At 48.4% G+C, this 22,901-nt stretch overlaps 2 protein-coding genes across 9 annotated transcripts in view; one reads left to right on the forward strand and one right to left on the reverse strand.

Moving 5' to 3' along the window:
- On the reverse strand, positions 1-19,261 carry LOC104562499 (PAT complex subunit CCDC47). 6 transcript variants are annotated; one of them, XR_009820684.1, is made up of 15 exons: positions 18,796-19,042; positions 16,916-17,181; positions 16,694-16,801; positions 15,504-15,678; positions 9,727-9,848; positions 9,152-9,217; positions 8,342-8,443; positions 7,791-7,901; positions 7,300-7,385; positions 6,040-6,098; positions 3,874-3,983; positions 3,607-3,774; positions 2,480-2,567; positions 1,521-1,641; positions 1-16 (listed from the first exon to the last, which is right to left on the reverse strand). XR_009820684.1 is itself a non-coding variant. In XM_062016545.1 (14 exons), exons 2-13 carry the CDS (start codon positions 17,174-17,176, stop codon positions 2,487-2,489), a joined length of 1,449 nt encoding a protein of 482 aa, XP_061872529.1. In that variant the 5' UTR covers positions 17,177-17,181; positions 19,110-19,261; the 3' UTR covers positions 926-1,641; positions 2,480-2,486. The 6 variants fall into 6 exon arrangements, 4 of the variants coding, with proteins under 4 accessions (XP_061872529.1, XP_061872528.1, XP_061872525.1 ...); XR_009820685.1 differs by lacking the exon at positions 1-16 and adding an exon at positions 810-824; XM_062016545.1 differs by lacking the exons at positions 1-16; positions 18,796-19,042 and adding an exon at positions 19,110-19,261 and having other exon boundaries at positions 926-1,641.
- LOC104562428 (ATP-dependent RNA helicase DDX42) overlaps positions 18,846-22,901 on the forward strand; it is a 22,925-nt gene continuing 18,869 nt past the window's right edge. The window contains exons 1-2 of one of the 3 annotated variants that reach the window (XM_062016539.1): positions 18,846-19,151; positions 20,894-21,121. In XM_062016539.1, coding sequence (XP_061872523.1) covers positions 18,898-19,151; positions 20,894-21,121 — 482 coding nt within the window. In that variant the 5' untranslated portion in view covers positions 18,846-18,897. Of the gene's footprint in view, positions 19,237-20,893; positions 21,122-22,901 lie in introns of all 3 variants that reach the window. The other 2 variants (XM_062016538.1, XM_062016540.1) reach the window with 2 other exon arrangements.

Here is a 22,901-nt window from a genome sequence, read left to right on the forward strand (position 1 = left end):
TCGACGGAAAAACTCACTAAAAGAAAGACATTGAGGTGCTGGAGCATGTCCAGACCTGGACAAGGGACTGGATCACAAGGGTGAGGGGGAGCAGCTGAGGGAATGCAGGTGTTCAGCCTGAAGAAGAGGAGACTGAGGGGAGACAGGAACATTCTGCAACTCTCCGCGAGGAGGCTGCAGTGAGCTGGGGGTCAGCCTCTTCTGCCAAGTAATGAGTGACAAGAGAAAAGGGGCTCAAGTTACCCCAGGGAAGGTTGAGATTGGAGCTGAAGCAGAACTGTTTTCCCTGAGAAGGTTGTCAGCACCTGTGCCAGGCTGCCCAGGGAGGTGGGGGAGTCCCCAGCCCTGGAGGGATCCTTAAGACAGAGCTGAGGTGCTGAGGGCCAGGAGTTAGTAGTAGGCTGGGCACAGTGAGGTCCTGGGACTCCAGGAGCTTAAACATCAGGGCTAATAGGATGAAGTTGGAACACAAAAAGTTCCACTTAAATATAAGAAAACACTATTTTACTGTGAGGGTGACAGAGCAGTGGAACAGGCTGCCCAGAGGGGTTGTGGAGTCTCTTTCCTTGGAGGTCTTCAAGACCCACCTGGACATGTTCCTATGTGACCTGATCTAGGTGAACCTGCTTCTGCAGGGGGCGTGGACTAGATGATCTCTAAAGATCCCTTCCAACCCCTACCATTCTATGATTTTCCAACCAAAATGATTCTCTGATACCTTCCTCCATCTCCAGGTCCTCCTTCAGCACCCACCACCCTCCCAGGGAACAGCTCTGGAAAGAATCATTTCTGTCCCCATCACTGCAGAGAACACCAGCTCCCACCTGTTTAAAAATCAACACTGAAACCTATCTAGGACAAACGAGGCTTCAAGATTCTACTGCTGAAAGGAACACAGAGTCCAGCCAAGCACAGCAGGCAGGTGGAGTGTTTCAATTATATTTTTACTCTTCAGAAGATTGTTTATATTACAAAATTAGCTGCCATGGGCCACAAACCTATGGGACTTAAGGAAAGCTGTCCACTTAACTCAAAAGAGCACAAACTAGAATCTCCTTTCAAAGAACTTAGTGAAACAATACCATATTAAATCTTTAAAGCTAAATAGTGCTAAAATTTCACATAATTACATTAGTTTTGGTTTTAAAGAAAAGTTTACCAACCATTATAAAATTAATGTATTTGCATGTATCAGCTTACAGATATTTGCATTTCAATCAGTGTGAAGTATCCCAAAGCTGGAACAAGAAGCTGAAGCAATTGCTGTTTCAACAGCAACTCCTTTCTTATTGCCTCAAAACCAAGTTTGCACAAAAGTAGTGAACAAGAAAATGCAAGACAGTTCTTCTTATCCCCACCCTCCCCACAAAACTGTTAAAAGTCTGTTACAAGCAACAATAAAATTCCTTCTAGACAGGAAGCATTTATAAAATGCAGTGCTCAGTTAGCCAAGTGCTTGCACAGGGGCAATTCACTTCATTCTCCCCCTTTATATTCCAAAACCTGAAGCAACCATTTACCAAATGAAGAGGATCCCACATCCCCTGAAGCATTCTATTGTTTTTTACTTGCTTGGGGAAATTTGCAATTGCAGATACTTCACTGAATTTCGTTTCTGGGCTGAAGTGAACCGGGCAGCAGCTGCTGAGATCAAGAGAAAAAGTTTATGAGGCAAACTTGTACAGTTAAAAAACTATTTAAGGAAAGCTAGTTGAAGCTTCTAAGTTTACCATGCACTCAACTCCTGAAGAAACACCACGCTGACATTACAGATTTCACATTGTATTAAGCTTGCAGCATTCAAAAATCACAAGTAGGAAACTGTTCATGTATTCCACTCCCTCCTATAACCCCTCTACGTTTTACACACAAGGCCAATCATGCCCCACAGGTGACTTAATACTGTTTCAGTCCCCAATTTGTACAAAAGAAGAATCACTAGTCTATTTTACTGGGCTTAAATCCCTGAAGAACCCATACTGTGTATGGAAGGCTCTAAGTTTTGTGCCTTTAGAAGCTCGATGCAAATAAATGCACAGTAAATGTTTCTTGTGCAGTTTTCCTCCCCTTGAGTTTTTCCCCACCCCCCCCTTCCCTCCCAATAACTAAAGCCCCGAAAAAGTTTCAAACCAAAGCCATAAATATGTTACCAGCACACGTGGACATGTTTACAATCTTCTGTTTTTAAAGAACAAATGACAATAAATACTCAAGAATATTGTAATTCTTTGTTGGTTTGTTTGTTAAACAGACAAGTAGCAAAAAAAAAAAAAGCAGTTTTATTCCAGGTGGCTGACGAGACAAAGCTCTCTACAGAACACCTGCATGTTGCTGTCATACTTCAATAAGTAACACCACAATGCAAGGAGCATTTCTCTTTGATGGCTACGAGTGTTCAAAAGAAAGGTGGGGTTTATGGATGAAGTCTTTGTACCCTGCAAATCAAAAGTTGTACAGGTAGCACTGAGACACTTCTCACCATGGAGTCACATCGCTTTCACTTTGATTTGCTTCATCTTCATCTGCTTCTTCTCAAGTTTCTTCTGCTCACGTCGCAAAGCAGCTTCCTGGAAGCAAGGACAAAGAGTGAACATCAGCCATGTGAGCATGTCACAAGAGCCAAACAAGAAGGACCTTCATTACTTGAGTTCACATGAGCTGGGCCAAGAGCATACACGCTGCAAGTTATCTGCCTGCAAGCAAAACAAGATGTCAAAGTTGGACATTGCTGGTCTATCTACAAGCAGCCCTAAGAAATACTGAAGGGGAAAATGTGCCAGTGGCTTGGACCAGTCTAAATCTGAGACCTGGGCAGAGAGGAACTTGCTGAGGTTCACCAAGGGCAAGGGCAGAGCCCTGCAGCTGGGGAGGAACAACCCCCTGCAGCAGGCCAGGCTGGGGGTGACCTGCTGGAGAGCAGCTCCAGGACAAAGACCTGGCAGTGCTGGGGGATAATAAACTGACCATGAGCCAGCAACATGCCCTCATGGGCAAGAAGCCAATGGCAGCCTGGGGGCATCCAGCAGAGCCCCCTGGGCAGCAGGGCCAGGGAGGTTCTGCTCCCCCTCTGCTCTGCCATATGTGCTGAGGCCTCATCTGGAGTCCTGTGTCCAGTTGTGGGCTCCCCAGCTGCAGAGGGACAGGGAAGTGCTGGAGAGAGGCCAGCACAGGGCCACCAAGATGCTCAGGGCACTGGAGCATCTTCCTGCTGAGGAAAGGCTGTGGGCCCTGGGGCTGTTCAGTCTGGAGGAGACTGAAGGGGATCCCATTAATATTTATAAGCATCTCAATGGTGGGTGTCAGGAGGTTGGGGCAGCATTTTTTTCTATGGTATCTAGTAACAGGAGAAGGGGTGATGGGATGAAGCTGGAACACAAAATGTTCCATTTAAACACAAGGCAAAAACTGTTTCAGTGAGGGAGCCCTGGCCCAGGCTGCCCAGGGAGGGTGTGGAGGCTCCTTGGAGGGCTTCAAGACCCACCTGGACACGTTCCTGTGCTCCCTGATCTAGGTGGGAGCTGCTTTTGCAGGGGGGTTGGACTGGATGAGCACTACAAGTCCCTTCCAACCCCCACCATTCTATGACTCTATGACCATTCACCTCACCTCCAGCCGACGCTGCTTTTCAGGATCCTCTTCGTTCATGATTCTCTCCTTCTCTGCCCGTTTCTTTTCCTCTCGCCGCGACTGGGCAGCCTCCTGCCTTTGCACATGGGTCAGTTTAAGGAAGTTCTCTTCCACTCGAGCTCTGTTCTTGTCAGCTTTTTGTTTACCCTTTGCACAGAGAATGATGGTTAACGTGCAGAATGCAGTTAAGGCTCCTCAACCTTAAGGAGCCAGTGGTGACCATGCAATTTCACCCACACTACTTACTTCTCTGTTCAGACGGAACTTCTTTGCTTTGTCAATACAGTAGATAACCATGCTCATCAGAGGCAGCAAAGACTCCATGTCCTTTGGGGAAGTGTTGCCTGAACCAGGCACTGAAATAAAGGAATTTTCTTGTTAATTCAGAGGTTGGCAGGATTCTTGTACTTTATGTAAGACTCTTTCCTTAATTGCTCACACCATCTAGGTGGGACCTGCTTCAGCAGGGGAGTTGGACTAGATGATCTCTAAAGGTCCCTTCCAAACCCCTACCATTTTACGATTCTGTGATACATGAAACAAAGATGTTCTTGTCCTCTTGAGGAAAGACAAAGCATAGTGCCGGGTCCTACAATTAGGTTACAACTCCATGCAAAGGGTTGGAGAAGCATGGCTGGAAAGCTGCCTGGTGGCAAAGGACCTGGGGGTGTTGATCAACAACCACCTGAACATGAGCCAGCAGTGTGCCCAGGTGGGCAAGAAGGCCAGTGGTATCCTGGCTTGGATCAGCACTAGTGTGGCAGCAGGAGCAGGGCAGGGACTGTTCCCCTGCGCTGGGCCCTGGGGAGGCTGCAGCTCCAGGGCTGTGTTCAGTGCTGGGCCCCTCACTCGCTGCCAGAGGGACACTGAGGGGCTGGAGAGTGGCCAGAGCCAGGGAAGGGGCTGGAGCACAAGGGTGCTGGGGAGGGGGTGTTCAGCCTGGAGAAGAGACTGAGGGGAGACAGGAGCACTCTCTGCAGCTCCCTGACAGGAGGCTGAGGGGAGGAGAGGCGGCCATCTTTGCTCCCGAGTCACAAGCGACAGGACCAGAGGAAAGGGGCTGGAGTTGCCCCAGGGGAGGTTGAGGTTGGAGCTGAGGCAGAACCGTTTCCCTGAGAGGGTTGTCAGCCCCTGTGCCAGGCTGCCCAGGGAGCTGGGGGAGTGCCCAGCCCTGGAGGGATCCCAAAGCTGTGGAGCTGAGGTGCTGAGGGCCAGGGGTTAGTGCTGGGCTGGGACTCCAGGAGCTTCAAGGGCTTTTGCAATTGAAATCATTCTCTGATTCTTACTGCCCAGTTGCTGTGGAAAGAGCCTTTCCTTATGCAGGATCAAGGAAGCATTGCTGGGTACCTGTGTGTAGGATGGGTCCATTGAGGCCTGAGCTCAGGATTGCCAGTTGCACAGCAGCATTTCACCCTGTGAGCTCCACACCCCAGATGTAACCACAGAGCAGCTTCCACAGATTTCCCAGACCACCCTCAAAGGGAATTCACCATTCTGTGAATTCATTAGTCCTTTGCTGGTACATCTTGGGGCTTAATGGCTTCCCCCTCCCATACCAATGAAGGAAAGCAGATGCTGGCCCAATGCCCAACAACCAGGATGGGCATCAGAGCTGGGCTGACTGGTGCAATCCAAGGTCTAGTTTGGATCAAGGCAAGCAGATGAGGCTGTTTTGCATTATTAGGGGAGCATCTCCACAGCTCTCCTTTGCTGCTGAAGTTGGCTGCAGTCACACCTGATCTCAGGAATGATGTGTGTGGGTGACCCCAGGAGCTTGATGTCCCTTTTCTTTGACAAGTTATTTCTCCTTGTTAAAGTTTAGGGCTTTATGTTTCAAGAGCAGGCCTGTCAGCTCTTCAGGGGATTGCCTGAGACTCTGCAGACCAACAGAGACCCTGCCAAGGCTCCAAGGGAGTTTCAACCTTTACCAGGTGCTTTAAGTGGTGCCTCCTCCTCACAACAACACAAAAGCAAGAAGATTTACATCACAAAACAAACCCTCAAGAGCTGCTCTGTGGTGAAGGTCTCGTGATGCTTTTTTTCATGGGGTTAGGGCCTCTTCCTTCCTAAGATTGGCTTAGAAACTGAAAGCAGACTCCTGGGTTTGCTTCCTGTTTCTTGCTGCCAGTTTCCCTCCCCTCAGCAGGCTGCTGCTGCTCTTTCCTGCTCAGCACAGGCAGAATACAAAGCATTCTGAACTAAGACCAGATGATTTTAGGGGGGTAAAGGGAGGGAGAAAAAAACCCCAGCTTTAAAATGTTGGCCTGTTAAAGTGAGGAAGAACAATGATCACTCACTGTTCCCTACCTCCTCCTTCTATCTTCCATAGGTGACAGAACTTGAGCATGTGACATATAATGCATGACTCTCTCCCCCAGATACACAGACATCCCTGCACACCAGTTCTCTTACCATTAAATGTAAACAAAAGTGTCTTTTTAGTCTCAGGCAGTTTTGTAAGCTGACCTTCCCTGGTGGGAAAGAAAAAAAGGGGCTGGAATGAGGGAAGAAAAATACAAGCATACAAAATACCTCACATTGTTAGAGGAAACCTTGTCAAGAGAGACACTTGTGGACTACTTGAAGAAAAAAAGATGAAAAGCCTGGCTGTAACCCCCATATTTAAGTCTCTACTCAGATTCCTGAAGTGTTTGACTCAAAAGCATGCAGTGAAAAGGCATTAATGTAAAAAAGCATCATCTCATCTCAGCAGAGGTCAGCTGAGCTCTGGCACCCGAGTCCCACTGACATTCTGGTTTACATATACCCTGTTGTTTACATTACTCCAGATCGTCTATAAATAGCAGGAAAAAACCCCAAGAATTCAAGTCTTCACTGCCCCAAACATCAGAGTATTCTAATGTAGAAAGCCAGACCTGCATTTCCCACATCCTCCAAAGCCACTTCAGTACAAGGTACCTAAACTGCTGTTGTATCATTAAATCAAAAGTATGTTCCTTTTTCTGGAGGACAGTTTCAAGTTTGGATACAGATCATTTATTTATATGCCTGTGAGCATAACACACCCTTGCAAAAAACCTAAATCACCCATCACTTGGCAATTTTGATGCAGCAGCTGAAAGCACCTCACGATTAGGAGGCTTAGAGATACAGCAGATATACTGCATCTATTTCTCCAGCACAGCTGAGAATCAACCTGGAGTACCCAAGAGATGGATTCAACAGCAGAACATTTAAGCCAGATCAGCTAGAGAAGGGCCAATGTTTGTTTCTTCCACTGCAGACCTGACTTAAATGTAGTTCTCAATGCACTCAAGAGCATCCAAGTTAATGTGTTCTCCTCCTGCAGGGTTGTTTCTTGGCCCTTAAACTCTTCCCATGCTGTGTACCTTCAGTGGGCTTACTCAGGTATTTTCCATGCTGCTGTGTACACTGTAGCTGCCAGGGGTTATCTAAATTTATAGCTGCTCAAACTACAGTGGAACCAGCACACTCAAAATAAATATTAAGGGCAATACAGCACCTTGATCTTCTGAACTAACACAGCATTTGGAAGTATTTGGAGTCTATTTATTCACCTGTTTCACCTTTGCTCCCAATTTATCTTTGTGTGCATTCCAGCAAGATCCACGCTGCAAACAGTTTTGCCAGCCTCTCTTTTGCTTAGTGTTCCAGTAGCTACTGGGAGGAGAGACTTAACTTTATACTTACTCTTGCATAAGTTTTGGACCGGAGAACTGGTCCGAGAATTGGACGGACTCAATCTTGTCAGCGTAGTGCGTGAGGAAATGGATCATCTAAAGCAGAAACTGGAGTTAAGTTCCCCCTCCCCAACATCAATCCATCTGCAGCCTCCCCACACTCCATACAGGTTTGATAACATGTCAACTTTGAAGCCCTGCAGACACACACCATCATTACCCTCCTCTAAACAGGCTGTCGGAACTAACTTCCAGGCTTTGAAAAGCAGTTAGAAGACTGCAGTTCGTGTTAGACTAAACAGCTGTTATGTCAAAGGAATAAAGATGGAAGAATTACACCCTTCTTCCAACCCTTAAACTTCCTTAGGGTCTTGACTTCTTTGGATCTCACTAGGGCCCCTTTTCATCTCCTGTAAACATCCCAACAGGAGAGACTTTTTGCATAGGCTGTAAGTGGCAAGGTTTACCAAGGAAGACTTGTACTAACTCATTCAAGATTACCTTAGCGTCTATCATTCCCTCTGTGACCTCTCCCATCTCTGACAAGATAGCCAGCGAATCTGGAAGCCCATATTTTGCACCAGACTTAGGTTTATCACTGCAGAACTCACTCTGTTTCAAAGAGAACAAAGAAATAAGAACAAAACACAAGCTTTTAAGTAGCTTATCAGACTGACCTGTTCCAGTATCAATAGTTTCCAAGTTAGTATTTCCCTTCAGTAGTCAGGATTTTAAGGGAAAAGAGAAAACAATTCTAATACATCCATGTTGGTATGCTCAAAGTTGGAGGAAAGCTTTTTGCTTCCACTTAACAGGAACAGAACAAAACCCAACTGGCCTCCTACTGACCACACTTTAGCGCTGTTGCTTGAGAGAAGTTGAGAGGGAAAATATTTGCAAACCACTGCTTGTTATCACCAGATTCTTTGCAAGCTGCAGAGTGTGAACACATGTAAAGTTTTCATTTCAGATCATGTCAAAGCAGATGACTTAGACCCAAGCTTTTCACATCACATATCACTAGTTAAGTTTACTTCCCAACATGAACATACCAGGTCCTGCATCTCTTTCTGAAGTCGCACCAGTGCTTTTCTTGTTCCAACAGCAAACACGTAGGTGTCCATATCTTCATCGTTCATTGTTACTTTTATTTGCTGTGGGACAAAATGTTATTAGCCTGGATCAGAGCTAGATAATGTATACTCTGCCTTCAGACTACTGGCCAAACAGACAACTGTATCCTCTGTGACTTCAATGTTTGTCTGACATTGATTCATAAGAATAAAGACTAAGCAAAGCCATACAGAGCTAAAATAAAAGGTTGTTGATTTAAAGCTTCTCAATGTGCCTTAAGGTAAGGTTGCTTTTTAGTGATACTGAGTACAAAGTGTTCTGGTATCATGCTACAGTGTAATGACAGCTACTAAAACAGCAGTTGTAAGACTCCTTTGCAGTGCAAGTGTCTGTTGCTTACATGCATCTAATTAGATGTAAGAAAATACAATTATAGATACAGGGAAAGAGTATTCACAGTGCACACAGACACTATTCTCTCTTGTAACCTCTCTTGGCATTTATGCAGTTCAAGATTACTCTCATCTCCAAAAGCAAGGCAAAAAGTAACATTACAGGATGTAATATGCATCAAGTGGCTCTGTTCAGACAGACCAAACAGACAGAAGAACAATCACTAAGTCTTGAAGCACAATAAACTGTTGACCAAACAACTCAAACAATTTAAAACTCACAGACAAAACCAATTTCCAGTCATCAGCAGTTTGCATTTTGCCAAAAGCAGCAGAGCTGAAGCAAAGGAGTGCAGCAGTTTATATCACAGCTAATCTGAAGGGCTGACTACATACCACTTGGTCAGAAGCTGGCCTCATCATGCGTGCAAGAACATTCAGTAGGTCTTGTCTCTTGAGAAACTAAAAACACAAAGTTTGTAAACACAGAAGAGAAATGAACATACCCAGAGCACAGCACTTCATTGGCGGTTAGCAGTGGGGCTCAAGGAAAAAAATAGGGCAGTTTTAAGTAGAAGTGTTTCACAGAATAATGCTTTATGCACTAGGCAAGTTTCTCAGGTCCTTGTTCCCTCAAGTTAGGAGCTAAACCCATGTGCAGGGTTGTTCTATCCCAGGTGCATGACTCTGCATTTGTCATTGCTGTACTTCCTTGGAACTCTTGACGTTAAATCCCTCTAAATGGCAGCTGGGCTCTTCAGCCTAATCCATTTCTGTAAGCATTCACTCTTACCTACTTTGGTAGGCAGGATACAGGCCTGTACACATCTGTCCACATTCAGAACCCTGTATCTGACTGACAGCAAAAGAGTTGAAGTGGGACTCCTTGTTGTTCACACAACAATGGAAGAGACTCCAAAACCTGAAAGCTGGTGACAGTTAAACGGTACAACCAACACTCTCATCCTTACCTTTAGCTGGATGAGCATTCCCTCACAACACACCCTTCCAGAGCACCACAAGTTATATACGTGTTCATTTTCTTGATTTAGTTTTCCAGTGCTGGTAGCTTCTTTATTAGTGCCATCATCCCCTGAAGAAAAAAAAACCCAACAGTAACCAGAGAACTGCAATCTAAACATCACAAATGTGAACACCAAAGTCTGTCAGTAGGCTTAGAGCTCAGTTGTTGCTGGATTACTTCAGCGAGCACTGGGATGGTTTCTGAATAATACATAACACCATAATCTAATTTCAGCACTGGGAAACTGGCACACTAATTTGTCTGCACACACAGCTGGCACTAGTGCCATCATTTTTAGGACAAGAGGAAATGGGCTCAAGTTGCCCCAGGGGAGGTTTAGATCGGAGCTGAAGAACTTTTTCTCCCCGAGAGGGTTGTAAGCCCCTATCTCAGGCTGCCCAGGGAGGTGGGGGAGTCCTCAGCCCTGGAGCTAATGAAAAGACACATGGATGAGATTTTGGAGCATTGCCTGAGGAAGTAGCTCGTGCCCAAGAGGCACCACCATATAATGAACTATCAGAAGATGAGAGGCATTATGCTTTGTTTACTGATGGATCCTGCTGCGTGGTAGGACACCATCGTAAGTGGAAAGCTGCTGTGTGGAGTCCCACACGACGAGTTGTTGAGGCCACTGAAGGAGAAGGTGAGTCCAGTCAGTTTGCTGAAGTGAAAGCCATCCAACTAGCTCTAAAGATTGCAGAACGAGAGAAGTGGCCAGTACTCTATACCGACTCCTGGATGGTGGCTAATGCTCTATGGGGGTGGCTACAGCAATGGAAGAAGACCAACTGGCAGCACAAGGGTAAACCCATCTGGGCTGCTGCATTACGGCAAGACATTGCTCCTCGAGTGGAAAATAAGACTCTGAAGGTACGTCATGTAGATGCTCACGTGCCAAAAAGCCGTGCCAATGAAGAACAGTGGAACAATCAACAGGTAGATAAAGCTGCCAAAATTGAAGTAGCTCAGGTAGACCTAGACTGGGAGTGTAAAGATGAGCTATTTATAGCTCGATGGGCCCATGAAACATCAGGACATCTGGGAAGAGATGCGACATATAGATGGGCTTGTGATCGAGGGGTGGACTTGCCCACGGAAGCCATTACACAGGTCACCCACGAATGTGAAACGTGTGCTGCAATCAAGCGAGCCACACGAATCAAGTCTCCCTGGAACAGAGGCCGATGGCTGGGTTTTCAATATGGTGAGGCCTGGCAAATTGACTATGTTGGACCGCTACCACGAACACACCAAGGCAAGCGTTACATACTCACCATGGTGGAAGCAACTACGGGTTGGTTGGAAACATACCCTGCAAACCATGCCACTGCCCGAAATACTGTCTTGGGTCTTGAAAGGCAAGTTTTGTGGCGACGCGGAACTCCAGAAAGAATTGAATCAGATAATGGAACTCATTTTCGAAATAATCTCATAAACTCCTGGGCAAAGAAACATGGCATTGAGTGGATATACCACATCCCCTATCACCCTCAAGCCTCTGGAAAGATTGAGAGATATAACGGATTACTAAAGACCATGTTGAGAGCACTGGGCAATGGGGCATGGAAGCAGTGGGATAAAAATTTAGCAGAAGCCACTTGGCTGGTTAACAGTAGAGGTTCAACTAACCGTCCTGGTCCTGCCCAAACAAAACCACTACATACTGTGGGAGGAGATAAGGTCCCTGTAGTGCACCCAGGGAAATGGCTGGGGAAGGCAGTATGGGTTGCACCTCCCATAGGAAAGGGCAAACCCATTCGTGGGATTGTCTTTGCTCAAGGGCCTGGGTGTACTTGGTGGGTGATGAGAAAGGATGGGGAAACTCGATGTGTACCTCAAGGAGACTTAACCTTGGGGGAAAAACAACCTGTTATGTGAGTTATCTGTTGTAGATGAACTTCGCAAGAAAAAACGGACAAGTGGACAAACCAAGCCGGTGCTGGTGCCCAACACTGAACATAGTTTCCCCTGGCCTGGATATCCATCTTGATGGATGAGACAGAAGTTATGACCTGCTCCAGTGAACATCTACCGAGGATGAAAGATGTAAGAATGTTGTTTGTTTGTTTGATGCAAGATGCAAGAGGGAATACAAGAATGATGTTTGTCTGTTGAAGAGTGGGGGTACTGGTTAATGAGAGTATATAAGAATGTATATGGGTTGTTAAGATGGTTTGTCTGAGCATGACATAAATGGTATGGAATAAGGGGTGGAGACTGTAGGGGGTCTGGGATGGTAGTGATTTTCCACAGCAGCTCCTGCAGTGCTGTGCTTACTGTTGATATCAATATTATGACTACTGCTCACACAGCATCAGGGCTGTCCCTCCAGCATTCCTTCCTCCACCTTCACCAATAGCTGTGGGTGGGCATGATCTTGGGAGGGACTATGGCCAGGACAGCTGACCCAGGCTGACCAAGGAGATATTCCATACCATATGACCTCAGCTCAGTAATATAAACTGGGGGAGAGGAGCAGGAAGGGGAGGCGAGATTCATTTCTGGCCTTCCCAAAGCAACCGCTACGTGTACTGAAGCCCTGCTTCTCGGGAGGTGGCCGGACATCGCTGCTGATGGGAAGTAGAGAGTAACAGCTTTATCTGCTTCTGCTTTGCTTCCCGCGCGCGCGGCTTTGCTGCTTCTTTATTAAACTGCTTTTATCTCAACCCACGAGACTCCCATCTTATTTTCTCCCCTTCCCTGGCTTGCTGAGGAGGTGGGGGATAAAGCAGTGTGGTGGGCACCTGGCATCCAGCCAGGCTCAAATTACCACACTTGTGAAGGTAATTTCTGAGTCATCTCCCTGTCCTTACCCCAACTCCTGAGCCCTTTGTTATATTTCTCTCCCCCTTGTCCCTGTAGTGTACCCAGGGAAATGGTGGGACAGCTGCCATGACTAGAGCACAGCCATGGAGGATTATGTATTGTTCAGGAAAGACAGACTGACAAGGCAAGGAGGTGGAGTTGCTTTCTATGTGAGAGAACAATTAATGTGCACTGAACTGTGCCTGGGTGGGGATGAGGAGCAGGCAGAGTGCTTATGGGTAAAAATTAATGGCCAGGGCAAGGCAGGTGATAATGTTGTAGGAGTCTGCTACAGGCCACCTGATCAGGAGGAGGATGTGGATGAGGATGAGGCCTTCTACAAACAGTTGAGAGCTGCCTCACGATCACAGTCCCTGGTCCTCATGGGGGACTTCAACCACCCTGATATTTGCTGGCAAAGCCACACAGCCAAGCACACGCAGTCCAGGAGGTTCCTACAGATTGTTGATGACAACTTCCTGTTGCAGGTGATCGAGGAACCAACAAGGAGGAGTATGCTGCTGGACGTGGTACTGACAAATAGAGAGGGCCTGGTTGGGGATGTGAAGGTTGGAGGCAACCTCGGCTGCAGTGACCATGAGATGGTAGAGTTCAGGATCCTGTGTAGAAGAGGAAGAACACAAAGCAGGACCGTGACCCTGGATTTCAGGCGAGCCGACTTTGGCCTCTTCAAAGATGTACTTGGATGGATTTCAGGGGATATGATTCTAGAAGACAGAAGTGCCCATGAGAGCTGGTCGATCTTCAAGCACCACTTCCTCCAAACCCAGGATCAGCGTGTCCCAATGCGCAAGAAAGGAGGAAAAGGAGGCAGGAGGCCTCCATGGATGAGCAAGGATCTACTGGGACAACTCAGGCAGAAAGCAGCCATCTATGAGAGGTGGAAACAGGGGATGGCTTCTTGGGAAGAGTATAGGAACATTGCCAGGGCATGCAGGGGTGCAACTAGGAAGGCTAGAGCCCTTCTAGAATTAAACCTAGCCAGGGAAGTTAAGGACAGTAATGAGGCATTTTTCAAGTACATCAGCAGCAGAAGGATGGTGAGGAGGAATGTGGGCCTGCTGCTAAACGCTGAGGGTGCCCTGGTGTCTGAGGATGCAGAGAAGGCCAAAGTACTGAATGCCTTCTTTGCTTCAGTCTTTACGACCAAGGCTGACCCTCGGGAAGCCCAGACCGGCAAGGATAACAGGATGGCCAGGACAGCAGAGGATTTGCCCTGGGTGGAAGAGGAAGAGGTTAAAGACTTGTTGGCCAAGCTTAAGGCTCATAAGTCAATGGGTCCTGATGGGATGCATCCTAGAGTGCTGAGGGAGCTGGCTGATGTGATTGCTAAGCCTCTCTCCATCATTTTTGAACAATCATGGAGGACAGGCAAGGTGCCTGAGGACTGGAGAAAGGCCAATGTCACTCCAGTCTTCAAAAAGGGCAAGAAGAATGACCCAGGAAACTACAGGCCGGTCAGCCTCACCTCCATCCCTGGAAAGGTGATGGAACACATCCTGAATGTTATCACTGAACATATGAAGGATAAGATGGTTATCAGGGGAGTCAACATGGCTTCACCAAGGGGAAATGCCCTTTGAACAACCTGATATCCTTCTATGAGTGCATAACCAGCTGGCTAGATGAGGGGAGAGCAGCAGATGTCATCTACCTTGACTTCAGCAAGGCTTCTGACACTGTCTCCCATAACATCCTCATCAGAAAGCTCAGGCAGTGTGGCTTGCATGAGTGGACAGTGAGGTGGATCAAGAGCTGGCTGAATGACAGAGCCCAGAGGGTGGTGATCAATGGCACAGAATCGAGTTGGAGGCCTGTGGCCAGTGGAGTTCCACAGGGATCGGTTCTGGGGCCAGTCTTGGTCAACATCTTTGTCAACCATCTGGGTGAGAGGACAGTGATCCTCAGCAAGTTCCCTGCTGGCACCAAACTGGGAGGACTGGCTGATTCCCCAGAAGGCTGTGCTGCCATTCAGGGGGATCTCGACTGACTTGAGAGTTGGGCAGAGAGGAACATCCTGATGTTTAACAAGGACAAGTGCAGAGTCCTGCATCTGGGAAGGAACAACCCCCTGCAGCAGTACAGGCTGGGGTTTGACCTGCTGGAGAGCAGCTCTGCAGAGAGAGACCTAGGAGTCCTGATTGATAATAAGCTAAATATGAGCTAGCAATGTGCCCTCATGGCCAAGAAGGCCAATGGCATCCTGGGATGCATCAAGAAGAGTGTGGGCAGCAGGTCGAGGGAGGTTCTTCTCCCTCTCTACTCTGCCTCATCTGGAGGCCTGTGTCCAGTTCTGGGCTCCTCAGCTCAAGAGGGACAGGGAACTTCTGGAGAGAGTCTAGCGCAGGGCCACCAAGATGATCAGGGGACTGGAACATCTTTCATGTGAGGAAAGGCTGCAGGAACTGGGGCTGTTTAGTCTGGAGAAGAGGACACTGAGGGGAGATCTTATTAACATTTATAAATATCTAAAGGGTGGGTGTCAGGAGGTTGGGACATCCCTTTTTTCTATAGTAGATAGTAACAGGACAAGGGGTAATGGGATGAAGCTGGAACACGAAAAGTTCCACTTAAACATAAGAAAAAACTATTTCACCGTGTGGATGATGGAGCCCTGGCCTAGGCTGCCCAGGGGGGTTGTGGAGTCTCCTTCCTTGGAGGTCTTCAAGACCCGCCTGGACATGTTCCTATGCGACCCGATCTAGGTGAACCTGCTTCTGCAGGGGGGTTGGACTAGATGATCTCTAAAGGTCCCTTCCAACCCCTACCATTCTGTGATTCTATGATTCTGTGATCATCCATCTGCATTGAAAAGGTGACTCTTCTCTATATAGCCTATGTGCTGGTCTAGTGTTACTCAGATAAACTGAAGTGAATCCAGTGTTTAAGAGAACTCACCAACAAGAGCAAAATTACTTTCTAGCAGCTCCCTGTGTGTATTGAACCACACATGAGCCAGACGGTTGTTTTTGTTCTTCCCAATGATGTAATTCATGATGTAAGCAAGGAGACCTGTTACCATCAGGATCTCCATGTAGTAACTCTCCCAGCTGTTTTGGAGGTGAGCAGGGACCTGTGGTAAGCAAACAGAGACTTTTACACATTGAATGAACAGATTCCATCCACACAAAGTGGAAAACGCCTGGAGAAGCTTCATCCCACACACAGCAGTGCACTTCACAAAGGCAACTGGATAGAGCTAAGCCTACATAATGCATTTGGCTCTACTGGGACACAGTAATCATAAAGGAAACAACTGCTAACAGCATTCTCAAAATACCTGGCTAACACAAAAATAATACTTCTCGTTAGCCTGTACTAGCATGTATCCCTCCGAGTCATCAACAGCCAGGCATGTCAACCCACTGATTAGTTCAGCTTGATCTCCTGCCCATCACCTGATCATCATGCAACTTCTGTTGAAATCTAAAGCAATACCCAATGTCCAGGACCATTTTCAGGATGCCACCAAGAGCCACAGACTGAGTGGGGGAGCAAAGAAGCCTGCCTGACCTTGCCATCTTCAAGAAGGAATTAGTCCTCCTGCTATCACTGTATCACCCTCCAGTCCTAAGTACCTAAACCTTCATTCTCACTACCAAGGCCAGCCATAATGCTTAAAAAAAGATCTCAGGGATAATAAAAATGCACCTGAAGGTCATTACTTCTAGGTCCTCCACTTCTCCCCCACGGTCATACTGGTAAAAGAAGCAAAATCATAAATGCTATGGTCAAAATTATGTTTCAAAACATCATTTTAAACTATCCATATCCTAATGACAAGTCTCCTTTTGAATACAGCATTGATCCAAGGATGGCAGTTCCAGCAGCTTAAAACAGACCAAAAGCACCTGCACTGGATGTTTTACTTCAAGCCAAAAGAGCAAGGATGGTATCCTGCTGCTATCCTCTTGTGTTATTTCAGGTATTTCTAGTCTCCACACTTCTTCCCATCTCTGCACTGCCTCTTGTTAATTCAAATAGCAAACTCTTGAAGACAGATCCTCTCTTCTGTGCACGTTACTAGCCTAGTGCCTTAAAAAAGTGATGAAACACCAAAGAGAAAGCAGATCAACATGTATACTTACATTAACTATTGTTATGGGGTCTTTATTTTTGCCATGGGATGCGTCTGGTTTCTCTTCATAGCCTTCAAACTCCTCATCATCATATGGTTCACTCTCGGTATCACCTTCCTGAAGGACAAAGACCACAAACAGCATGAAAATTCAAAGCAAAAAGATCAGGTGAGAAAGACAGGTGTAGAGGTATTGTTAGGAAACACGTAGGGGAAGGAGACGAGGCATTACCTGTGCATCCGTGTCACCAAAGTCTGCCCGATTCTCATCCTGACCTTCAAGCTCTACGGTTGCTTCTTCTTCATCATCTTCTGTAGTGATGATCCTTTGAGGAGACTCTGTGACTGCATCTTCGTTAACATCTTCAAATTCAGCAAAGTCATTATCATCATATTCCATAATGTCATCTCCATCCTCAAACTCATCATACTTTGCCAAAGCAAAACTCCATGGGATGAAGAGGACAGCAATAAAAAGATACAAATTCTTCATTTTCACTGAAAAAGAACCACCCAAACACTGAATTAAATGTTTATATCACACCTCCAGTAATGCCCCCAAGTCATTCACACCAGCAAGTTCTGGAAGCAGACACATTCTGCTATAAAACTGACTCTCCAAAGTCATCCCTCAGCCTTGCCAGCTCATTTCAAAGACCACACACTGTGCCTACAGTCATTATTCATTAGCAATTAGACACAGTTGGATCAATGAAGCTGTAACAGATCTTAGGATGCACTTCATTAATTGACTGGAAACAGCAATGCTCTGATAGCTTCTGCTAGGGGAAAAGTGCTCAGCTTGGATTTCCTACCCTGCATGCTCAAAAGCAGGTCCCACAGCATCCCATCACTACTTCTGTTTAAAGAGAAAGAGATTTGGTTGCAACCTCTACCAGCAATAACCTGACTGTGATGTTTCACAACAGCTACGGAGCATCAGCTCCATTAGACGTGGCAGTTAAGACACATTTTGATTCCCTCCCACAACCAGATCTGAGTGGGAACTTGAATGTTAATGAGATTGTTCTCCTAAAAACTGAAAATAGAGATGATTTGTTTTCTAAATTAGACCAGCAGTCCTCTGAGTACCACATGCTGGGAACCCGCTGCTACAAGTGACAAAGATAACTCAAACGCCTTCGTCAGAGACTCCTCAAGCTAACAGAAATCTGATGGAAAGCACAGCAAGGCAAAGCCCATGGATTTGGCATGTTGTTTGGGTACTTCAAAGTGTGACATGAATTTCCCAAGAGAAACGGGGCAGAAGTTGCATTCAGAAGCTAAAAACACCAGGACGACACAGCCACCTGCTCAATCGAACCCCAACAGTTTCAACAGTAAGAAGTCTGAGGCTAGTTGAGGATATTCACTTTCAAAAGATGCTCCCAAGTCCATAAAGCTTTATGCAAAAGAAACTTCTGCAGCTGATTCCAAAGAGATGGTTGAACTAGAGGTGGGTGAAAAGCAAAACGTGCTCCTAACTCGGCTGTCCTCAATCACAAGGCAGAACAGGTTCTAAGCACAAACGACTCTGCTAAGCAGAATGTACTTTGGCAGGCCCTCCAAGATCCATATGCCACCGACTTCCTTCCCCTTACCAGAGGAGCCGGTTCACGCACCCATCTCCACTCAGGCGAGTGGGAAGAGAGAGCAACCCCCCTCTAGCCTCGCCAGGACTGATCGCCAGCCTGACGCGGGGACACCCACCCGCGAGCGCTGCCCGCGTCCCACTCCGCCGTGAATTCCCTGGCTCCAGGACCACGCCACCCTTCCCAGCTCCTTCTAGGGACACAAGCCACAGCTAGCGAAACTCAAATTATCTCCTTGTCCCCGTCCCGGCCTGAGGCGCGGGTCCTCCTCTCCTCAAACCAGCCCCACAACCCCGCTCCCCGCCGCGGCTCACAGCACAGGTCCCGCCCGCCCGCTGTCCTCAGGGCCCGGATGCCCCTCTCCAGGGCAACCACGGGGCCAGGGGCGGCCGGTAACGCGCGGAGTGAGGCGGTGGAGAGGCCGAGGCTCTCCCAGGGAGGCGGGAGCGAGGTGTCCCGTCTCCTGCAAGGCACAGGACGGCGACGGGGCCGCGGGAGACCCGACCCGAGGCCGCGTTACCTGAGTCACGCGGAACCGCCGCGACCTAGGCCCAACCCTCGCCCTGCGCTCCGCTCCGCGGCCGCCAGCAGCGCAGTCTGCGTGCTTTGCGTAGTGGGGGACATGCGCACCGCGGGCTGCGCAGACGCGGGGCCGGGCGGGACGCCGAGCGAGCGAGGGGCAAGCCCCCTGACAGACGCGGCTGCGAAGGCGACTGAACCTCGACGCTGCCGGGAACGTCGGCCCGGGACATTCATACCTTGCCCGCTTCCCCCCCAACCCTCCTGCCGCGGCTTCGGCCCTTGCGAGTGCGCACGCTCCGCGCCGCCGCTAACCTCAGCGCGGAAGCCACGTCCGGACGGGACGTCGGCGCGTAGGTACGTCGTGTCTCCATCCCCCTCAACAGTTTCCCCCTCCCCGGTAACCGGGGTAGCGGCGGCCGGCGGCTGCGGTGCCCGAGGGGTGAGTGAGGGGCGCGGGGCCGGGCGGGGAAGGACGGCGCGGCGGCTCCTCCTCCCACCACTTTCCCTCCTCCCCAGCCCGGCCAGCGGCGACCCCCTGAGGGTGGGAACTGACGGGACCGCGGCCTAGTGCGGGCTCAGGTAACCTGGGCCTGGCCTGCACAAAGGGCCCGCCCCCATGCCGGAGCCCCGCGGGCGGGAAGGGCCGTCAGGGGCCTCGCTGAACCGGGAGACTGAGCCTCGCTGAGGGCTGCGGCTGCCCCGGGACAAGGGGGCTCCGGCGCTCCGGGCCACTGGTCTCTGCTGAGGGAAGGGCGATGTGGGTGGGGTGGTGTTGCGGGGATCCCTCTCTTCAGAATCCGCCAGAAACGGGAGCAGCCAGGACAAGCTGCTGCGTTTCCCTCAGAGCCAGGGAATCCTTGGGAAGGGTCCGTGCCGTCGTGTTTCCTCCTTCGGAACGGTGTTGGCTGGGAAGCAAAAGCCCCGTCACTTTGCCTCGGGGTTTCGTCTGCGTTTCATCGCTGCTCTCTGGAAACCCTCACCCTGTCAACTCACTAGTGGGGTCTGTGGGCAGACAAACCAAACTCGGCACTTTTCCAGCTGTATGATAGAATAAAAGGACGATTGTTTTTATTTTCTGGGGCAGTAGGGAGTGGAAGAAAGAAATCAGTAAGTACAAAGAAGAAGAGTCCTTAAAATCAGATGTGATTACTTCCAAGTAATCAGCAGCAGAAGTGCAAAGTTCTACCTTTCATCCGTTGATCCAGCTGGTAGATGTTCTACACAGAGAGCAGTAGCACTATTTACTCTCAGGGTTTCTTTTTTTTTTTAAAGTTGCTTTTCTTGCCAGTGCATTCTGATCTCCTTGGAGGTTTCTCACTGAATGTGAGGATTTGTTTACTAAGACTTAAAGCCTTTGGGCCACGTAATTATAACATACTTGAAAAGCAGTCTTTGGCTGCCCTGAAACTATGACTGACTTGACCATGCAAGATGAAATCATTAAATAACTTGAAATGAGAAGTGTACATCTGATCAGTCTTCATCTAACGTAGTACATCGAGTTACACAGAATCTTAAGGGTTGGAAGGGATCTTGAAAGATCATCCAGTCCAACTCTCCTGCCAGAGCAGGAGTTCTGGGCAGACATGTGGCTTGAAAAATGGAGGTTGGAGAAAATGTTCAATGATGCTTTCTGAAGGAAGGAGGCAGTTGGCTTTGAGTCTCATCATGGAGCTGTAGTGGTTTGCAGTGGTGTGGTGTGTTTTGTGAAACACACAAGGATGGGGCTGTATGGACATGTCAAATATGTACTGAGGTTGACTTTCTACCTGTTGTTCCTCCTGACATTGAAAGTTCTGGCCTTGAGTTTGTTTGTCTTAGGTTGCAAAACAGACAAGACAGATGACATCTTAAATATGCTGAAGTCATCATTGAGATACTTGATCTATTTTAGAAGACAATTTCTTTGTTTTATCCTTTATTTTCAAGTTGTGTCTATGTTCACACTTAGAAGAAAAGAACAAAGCCCAATCCTTTTTGGAAGCTGTCATTTCCACAAGTCTCTTTATCTTGAGATACAAGGAAAACCCTGAGGATTCCATAGAACTGCCTAAAGCAGAAAGGGCATTCACTTATCTATTCTGATTTCTCAACAGATACATCATGAATTGGAATAAAGGTGGACCTGGGACGAAGAGAGGCTTTGGTTTTGGTGGCTTTGCCATAACACCTGGGAAAAAAGAGGAACCTAAACTCTCTCAGCAATCTCACAGTGCTTTTGGAACAGCCGGTTCCTCTGCTGCCTTTGCGAAATCAGGGCCTCCTCAGCTGCCTTCTTTCTACAAAATTGGGTCAAAGCGAGCGAATTTTGATGAAGAAAATGCGTAAGTACAGTTATTTCTTGTGTTTAGCCACCAATAGAGTTTTGGGTGGCAAAAGTTTTCAATGTCAGGGAAAGCAGAGAATCATAGAATCACAGAATGGTGGGGGTTGGAAAGGGACTTTTAGGGCTCATCCAGTCCAACCCCTCTGCAGAAGCAGCTCCCACCTAGATCAGGGAGCACAGGAACGTGTCCAGGTGGGTCTTGAAGAGCTCCAAGGAAGGAGCCTCCACACCCTCCCTGGGCAGCCTGGGCCAGGGCTCCCTCACCACAGCACTGAAAGAGTTTGGCCTTATGTTTAAATGGAACATTTTGTGTTCCAACTTCATCCCATCACCCCTTGTCCTGTTGCTAGATACCATAGAAAAAAGTGCTGCCCCAACCTCCTGACACCCACCATTGAGATATTGGTCAATATGAATGAGCTCCCCCCTCAGTCTCCTCTTCTCCAGACTAAACAGCCCCAGGGCCCACAGCCTTTCCTCAGCAGGAAGATGCTCCAGTGCCCTGAGCATCTTGGTGGCCCTGTGCTGGCCTCTCTCCAGCACTTCCCTGTCCCTCTGCAGCTGGGGAGCCCACAACTGGACACAGGACTGCACATGAGGCCTCAGCACATATGGCAGAGCAGAGGGGGAGCAGAACCTCCCTGGCCCTGCTGCCCACACTCTGCTGGATGCCCCCAGGCTGCCATTGGCTTCTTGCCCACGAGGGCACGTTGCTGGCTCATGGTCAGTTTATTATCCCCCAGCACTGCCAGGTCTCTCTCCTGGAGCTGCTCTCCAGCAGGTCACCCCCAGCCTGGCCTGCTGCAGGGGGTTGTTCCTCCCCAGCTGCAGGGCTCTGCCCTTGCCCTTGGTGAAGCTCAGCAGTTTCCTCTCTGCCCAGCTCTCCAGCCGGTTGAGATCTGGCTGACTGGCAGCACAGCCTCTGGGGAATCAGCCAGTCCTCCCAGCTTGGTGCCAGCAGGGAACTTGCTGAGGGTTCGTCTGTGCCCTCACCCAGGTGCTTGATGAAGATGTTGACCAAGACTGGCCCCAGAACCCATCCCTGTGCAACTCCACTGGCCACAGGCCTCCAACTCCATTCTGTGCCACTGATCACCCCCCTCTGGGCTCTGTCATTCAGCCAGCTCATTACAGTTGGAAAAGACCTTCAAGATCATGGAGTCCTTTGAGTTATTTAGAAAAGCCTGCTCTACAGCAGACTTTTGACATCAGCTTGGACCGATTGTTTACCCTTTCTCTGGATGTTAGCCCATCATCTGAAAATGAGAATGATAATCCACCCATGGCTTTAAATGTATTTAAAAGACTAGGAGTTATGACGAGCCCAGGGAGAGCTCTTCTCCTCTAGCTTTCATCTCCCTAAGAACTTAGCTCAGCTGAGCCTTAGTGAGCTCAGTCTTATTCACACTCTGATATGTTCAGGATTGGAGCCAAGCAGGATAAATTTGAGTGATTTTTGTACGGGGAAGCATTCAAATCCACAATTCTTCACTGACCCTTGGAGTAGCTGTGTAAATGTGTGTCCTGGTTTTGGCTAGGATAGAGTTAACTTTGAGGAGGAAGTAGGAAGGGGCACAGCATGGGCAGCTGACCTGGGCTGGCCAACAGGTATTCCATACCATACTGACATCATGCCCAGTACCTAGAAGCAGGGAGCTAGTCGGGGGCGGGGCTTCGGGAGCACAGGCGGGGCTACCGGTCGGAGGGGGAGTCGCGTCGGGTCCCGGGTGGTGAGCAGCCGCGGCACGCGCCATTCCTTTTGTATATTCCCCTCGTGT

Source organism: Colius striatus, chromosome W (assembly GCF_028858725.1).
Source record: "Colius striatus isolate bColStr4 chromosome W, bColStr4.1.hap1, whole genome shotgun sequence".
NCBI classification, from domain to species: domain Eukaryota; kingdom Metazoa; phylum Chordata; class Aves; order Coliiformes; family Coliidae; genus Colius; species Colius striatus.